This window comes from Eublepharis macularius, chromosome 17, assembly GCF_028583425.1.
Source record: "Eublepharis macularius isolate TG4126 chromosome 17, MPM_Emac_v1.0, whole genome shotgun sequence".
Taxonomy (NCBI): Eukaryota; Metazoa; Chordata; class Lepidosauria; order Squamata; family Eublepharidae; genus Eublepharis; species Eublepharis macularius.
In genome coordinates this window covers 42,303,826-42,310,308 of record NC_072806.1, presented here as the reverse complement: position 1 = coordinate 42,310,308, position 6,483 = coordinate 42,303,826, and the positions used below count along the sequence as shown (strand labels likewise).

Below are 6,483 nucleotides of genomic sequence, written 5' to 3'. Positions count from 1 at the left end.
CATGGATATTACTTCCCATGGTCTGCTTGGTGTTTCTAGCGGTTGTAATAATCCGGGAGGTTTGCCCTTGCGTGATTTGGCACTGAGGCAAATGGGACAGGATGCTACATATTGGGAAATGTCCTTACGCATGCCTGGCCACCAAAATTGTCGCTGTACTAAATGAAGCGTCTTTAAGTACCCATAGTGTCCTGCCGTAGGGGCATCGTGACAGCGCTGCAAGACTTCTTTTCTTAAACTGTCGGGTACATAAAAGCGGTCCCCCCAAAGCCATTCTCCTTGTTTCGATTGTTGCAGTTTGTCTTTGGGCACCTTTTCCCCCTCCTTTTCCACTTCAGCTTTCAGCTTCAACCTCCACCCCTGATCGGGTTGAGGGGGCTGGGCAGTGCGACTGCGCGTTATTACCACACTCCCTAATTGTGTAGGTGAAAAGACGGTGTCTACAGTCTCCTCCCTTTTGCTTTTGTGTTGGGGCATGCGCGAGAGGGCATCAGCCAGAAAGTTTGTTTTGCCCGGCAAAAAGTTCAAAGTGAAATTGAATTTGGAAAAGTATTCTGCCCAGTGCAGCTGTTTAGCATTTAGCCTCCGAGGGCTGCGTAGGGCTTCTAAATTTTTATGGTCCGTCCAGACCTCGAATGGATGATGGGCTCCCTCTAACCAATGCCTCCAGGTAGTGAGAGCTGCTTTTACAGCAAATGCCTCCTTTTCCCATACATTCCAATTTCTCTCTGCTTCAGAAAATTTCTGGGATAGGAAGGCACAGGGCTTGAGTTTCCCGTCCTCCCCCTTCTGCAAAAGTACGCCTCCAATTGCAGTGTCGCTGGCGTCGACTTGCACTACAAAGGGGCGATTCTCGTCGGGGTGTTGGAGGGCGGGTTTGGAAACAAACTGCATTTTGAGAAGGTCGAATGCCTCTTGGCATTCCAGTGTCCAAGGCAATTTGGCACTCAGCTTTTTGGCATTATCCCCCTTGTCTTTAGTTTTTAACAGTTCAGTTAGGGGGAGCGTAAGTTGAGCAAAGTTTGCAATGAACTCTCTATAGAAGTTGGCGAAACCTAAAAAGGATTTATTGTCGAAGGCTTTCACGGCCGTCTAAAAAGGATTGTCGTTCCTTGCGAGTAGTAGGAGTTTGCCAACTTTGGATTGCTTGTACTTTGCTCAGATCCATTTTCAAACCATCTTTCGAGATGCAGTAGCCTAAATAAGTGAGTTCTGTTTTGTGAAATTCACCCAAGCACTATAGAGCCTACATCCAAGCCTTCACAGAAGAAGAGGCCAATACCTTACCTTCACATAGGAGGACAGACTGTGCCGTGGAAATTTTACCAGGCGCCTCGCTGCCTAAGGCGCCTCGCTGCCTCGCTGCCTATACCCCATGAGCCCAAACGAAAGAGAAGAACTCCGCAAATCCATTGACACGAATCTTCAAAGAGGATTTATACGACCCGCTAACAGCCCACATGCTGCACCAGTGCTCTTTGTCAAAAAGAAAGATGGGGGATTAAGACTGTGCACAGATTTTCGTGGACTTAATGCTGTATCATCCAGCAACGCATACCCCATCCCGCTCATCAGAGACCTTCTCAACGTCATGACTCAAGGTAAGATCTTTACAAAATTAGACTTAAAAGATGCCTACTTCCACGTTCATATCAGAGCAGGGGATGAATGGAAGACCGCTTTTAACACGCCCCTCGGCCAGTATGAATATTTAGTTATTTAGTTAATTTCCTCCTGGCTGAGGAGAGCTGATTCTTTGTGGGTAGGATTGATACCCCAATTTTGATCCCAAGAGTGACTTTTGCAGACATCATGGCTGAACGTGATGCTTCCTTCTGCCCAGTTTATATAGGGGTTGTGATCGCACAACCACCGGCTTCCCAGGATCAAGGGATATTTGGCGGTGGCACTAATGACGAACGATCTTACCTCCCAATGGTTACGACCGGAGTGGTTTCGGTAGTGACTGGGTTCATATTAGTGCCGTCCATTTGCTCAAAAATAACAGGCATTTCCAATTCTTGTACAGGAAGTGCTAATCCATTCACTAAGGCTGGGGCAATAATGTCTCTTGAGCAGCCCAAATCTATTAGGGCTTGCACGCGGATGTGCATTTTTCTATCTGGATTTACTAATATTACGGGTATGAAGAGTATGGACCCTGGAGGTCTGTTCAAAGCAGGAACGAACTGAGGTTTGATCTGCCGTTTGGGTCCTTTTACGACAGATTCATTTCGTTTCCCGAAGCGGGACTTTCTGGATTCTCCTCCCCGGTTAGAGCCGTTTAATCATATTCCATAACTTCTTCCAACTCCAACCCTCTCTCGGGGAGGTTCTTCCGAGGAGCCCCTCTGCCCCTCGCTGATCTGGGAGCTGGTGTTGGGCGCGGTGGCGCCAAGTAGGTTGTGGGAGCTGGACGTCTTAATTGGAGCAGAGGTCTTTGCACAGGCCGGTACGGACATTGTGCTGCAAAGTGACCACTTTGGCCACACTGCAAGCACAAACCTTGTTGCCATCTAGCATCTCTCGCTCCACGAGTAGCGTATCCAGCCCCTCTGCCTCCTCGAACGAGAACTGAGGAGCGCCTTTGGCCCGCGGGTTGTTGATGTTGTTCCACTAAACGAACTTCCAGCATGCGATTTTCTACTTCGCAAGTTAACTGGATCCACCCTAACAACGTAGGAGGGTTATCTTGCATGAGAGCTCTATCCAACAATTTAGGATTCAGTCCCTGTTTGAATAAAATGATTTTGGTGGATTCCGCACACCTTGGGCATTTGGCAGTGAGCTGTCGGAATTTTGTAACATAGTCTCTAGCCGACATGCTGCCTTGCCGAATAGACTGCAATTCAGTCCGGGCCCTAGTTTCTTCTAGGGGGTCTTCATATTGGGCTCGGAGCACGTCCACTAACCCTTGAAGTGTATTCAATTCGGGGGCACCAATATCATAAAGTCCTACATACCAGTCTGCTGCTTTGCCTTGAAGTCGCGATCCGAGGTGTTCGATTTGACTGGCTTCACTTCCAAATAGATGTCCCCATTGATTGAAAAATTGTACTGCTTGTACAAGGAAGAACCCTAGTTTGGACGGGTCTCCATCAAAGGTAGCTTCCAGTTTCACCCACCCCATGGGAAGTTCTTGCCTGGGAGGTGGTGCTGGCATCGGATAAACGTCGTGTGGAGTGAGTTGCAATGGAGGCTGCTGAGGCCGAGGTTGCGGTTGTCGTGGAGGAGGTCCCCAGACTACTCCAGACTACCTTCTGCAATCAGACAACAGTCCATTGTTTCCAAAAGGCCATTGGTTCACCGACATATGAATTAGCTAGACATCTGGCCGATCTCCTGCAGGACCACATCGGGAAAACCTTGTCTTACATCAAAGATTCAGCAGATTTCATCAACAAAATCAGTTCTCTGAAACTCAATCCACAAGACATACTTGTCAGTTTTGATGTTGTATCCCTGTTTACCAAGGTTCCAGTAAAAGACACTATTGCACTTATTAATCAGATTTTCCCAGAGGATGTAACAGCCTTATTCCACCATTGTCTGACAACCAGTTACTTCCAATGGGACAACGAATTCTATGAACAGATGGATGGGGTGGCCATGGGGAGCCCACTCAGCCCAGTTATAGCAAACTTCTACATGGAACATTTTGAAAAAACAGCTCTAGAGTCAGCACCCCACAAGCCTAGTGTATGGTTCCGGTTTGTGGATGATACATTTATCATTTGGAGCCATGGGGAGGAAGAATTGATGGGGTTTTTGAATCATCTCAACAACATCCACCTGAACATACAATTCACAATGGAGAAAGAAATCGAGGGAAAACTCCCATTTCTGGATACCTTGGTCATCCGCAAAGCAAACTTTCAGTTAGGTCACAAGGTCTACAGGAAGCCAACTCACACTGATCGGTACTTACACAAAAACTCCAATCACCACCCCCGACAGAAAAGAGGCATAATGAAAACATTATAGCCTGAGGGAGGCATTTTCCCACCGAATCAAGCCAAAATTGGTGGGGACCTTCCTTTAACTCCCCTCTAACAACCTCCCAAGTTTCAGACCGATTGGACTTTGGGGGGCCATATTATGGCCCCCCAAACCAGGTCCCCCTATCCTCACCTATTAAAAGGGCATAGCTTTAGGTTGCTGCTGCTAATCTCCTATTTTGCGCTTGCTGCTGCTGATCTCCATTATTTCCTATGGGGGAAAAAATGAAGAGGCAGGCTTCCTTTGCCAGGGGTGGCATTTTACATGCAAAATGTCCCCCAACCCTCAGGGGCCCTTCTCCCACCTTTCCTCCCACCCCCACCAAGGCTCAGCCAGCTCCTACTTGGGGGGACATTTCATGGCCTCCCCAAGTAGGTGCTCTCAGCCCCCAAAGTCCACCCCCTACAGCCCCACACAAACCCAATTCCCCCCCAGCTGCCACACACAGACCCAAATCCCCACATTAGCCCCTCACAGACCTAAATCCATCCCCAACTGTCAGGTCCGACATACGTTTCTTGTGTGTTCTAACCAGAGAGACTCCATTTTAATCCTGTCAGTGTTTTAAGCTCTTCTTTTGCAGGTGACAAGCAGTCCAGTAACAGTTATCTCAAAGAAGAGGAATGTTTTGACTACAGTCTTTCCAGCCTTGGGAAAGTTTCACTCTCTCAGCTTCAAGCCGTTTGTTTTGAGAACTGTGGGGGGAGGATGGGATATGATGGGCTATGCTACTCTGTATCCTAACCTTTACCTTCATTCGTAACAACATCCGTGTACCAGCCAAGATATTGAATCTTGGCCAGTGGACTATAATGGTTTATATTCAGTAAAATCTTTTGAAACCAATGGAATCATGTCTAATTGCAAGAGATAGTCTGGATTGCAACTTTTAATAAGCCACAGTCTGACATTTTGTTGCAAATCACATCTGTTCCAATGCCTAAACTGGGGCAGACGGATTCCAAGGGCGGTCCCAACAGGGACCCTTTGTTTGATCCCTACGCCTCCCCTGGTTTGGAAGGACTGCAACCTACAGGACCCATCCAGGGAGGAACGGAGCCCAGACCTACTGTGCTGATTACCCTCACACCTGATAGAGCCGAAGGTAGGTCCAGGGTGGCGGCAGAACCTCTGATATCCCCACCTACGCCAAGGCAGTGGGGCTCAAGGCCGCGCGAGAAGAGGGAAAGGAGGTCAAGTGCAGTGTCTACCAAGTCGCAAATGGATGGGAAAAAAGTATCGGCTCTATCCCCGAGCATTCAGGTAGCCAACCGTTGTATCGAGAAGCCGATCAACTCGAGTGGAACCGAAGAGCTGCAGAAAGTACCCAGATGTGGGAAACCTCCCGTCGTGACATAATGAGTTGGGATTATGCAGAGAGTACCCCGTGGATGGGGCAACGCGAGCCAACCGAACAGAGGTGGATACAACTACGAAGCCGAACTTTGGCGGTTGATGCTGGAATTTTGGCGGTAACTGGATTGGCCAAAGGAATATTGGCAGGGAGATCGGAAATAGAACAAGGTAACGGGGCTCAGGGCATGGGAGCAATTTGGCCTTGGCCTCGAGCTACAGCGTCTTATACAGAGTATATGGAAACTACACAAGTTCCCAGAGAAACTCCCCAAGAATATGCTGAATTGGGGGCCACAGCAGCCCCAGAACGGGTACAAATACTAGAAGAAAGACTCTGTACTATGGAGGAGAGCTTAGCACATGCGGTTCATCTACTCTCCGTACTCGTTGTAGGAGGATCTGAGGAAGCCCCAACCCAACTGGAAGGTGCTTCCAGCCGAGTTGTAGAACAAAATCTGGCTGCCCTGCAAGCTATGGTCCCGAGGGGACAACCGCTAATACTTCTTGATGACCAGCAACAGCCAGTACAACCACCGGATCAACCTCAGGGGCCGGCCAATGAGAGACCGGAGGAACTTCCCCTGGAGGAGCCGGGAGGACCTCGAGATGACGAGGACGAGGCACCATTAGAACAGCCTCAAGAGCAATCGCAGGAGCAGCCCCAAGAACAACCGCAGGAGCAGCCCCAAGAATTGCCGGCGGAGCAACCACAAGAACAGCCACAGGAGCTTCCGGCCCACCCGGTACAGCCGCAAGAGGAGGCTCTGGTGCTCCCGCTGCCGCCACGGGGGCAGCCACGGTTTCCAGGGCCTAGACTTCCTCCACCATTTAGACCGAGAGGTCCGCCTCCTCAAGGCCCTCCAGCTCCATGACCGCTGAGGCCTCAGCCGAGACTACAAGCTCTTCCTATACCAAGACCCCAAGGGATCCCACAGCCAAGGCCCCAATTCCCACCGAGGCAACCGCTCCCGTGCCAACCCGACTGGCAGCCATGGCAAGAACTGGTACCTGTACAATATTACCTACTCCCAGCACCGGTTGCCAGACCACAAGAGTTACCAATGGGATGGGTAAAATTGGAAGCTACTTTCGATGGGGATCCCTCGAAGTTGGGATTTTTTCTAGTAC

The 6,483-nt window shown here is 49.5% G+C and overlaps 1 protein-coding gene across 1 annotated transcript; it reads left to right on the top strand.

Moving 5' to 3' along the window:
* The first annotated feature begins 4,935 nt into the window (after window positions 1-4,935).
* On the top strand, window positions 4,936-6,227 carry LOC129344474 (proline-rich protein HaeIII subfamily 1-like). The gene is made up of 2 exons (XM_055001119.1): window positions 4,936-5,104; window positions 5,749-6,227. Exons 1-2 carry the CDS (start codon window positions 4,936-4,938, stop codon window positions 6,225-6,227), a joined length of 648 nt encoding a protein of 215 aa, XP_054857094.1.
* Window positions 6,228-6,483: the final 256 nt, after the last annotated feature.

What these genes read in the sequence shown, in the direction of transcription:
- LOC129344474 (XM_055001119.1), top strand. Translation starts at nt 4,936, where the DNA reads ATGCCTAAACTGGGGCAGACGGATTCCAAGGGCGGTCCCAACAGGGAC. An exon ending in CACACCTGATAGAGCCGAAG is followed by an intron (nt 5,105 to 5,748) that starts GTAGGTCCAGGG and finishes TACTCGTTGTAG; the next exon opens with GAGGATCTGAGGAAGCCCCA.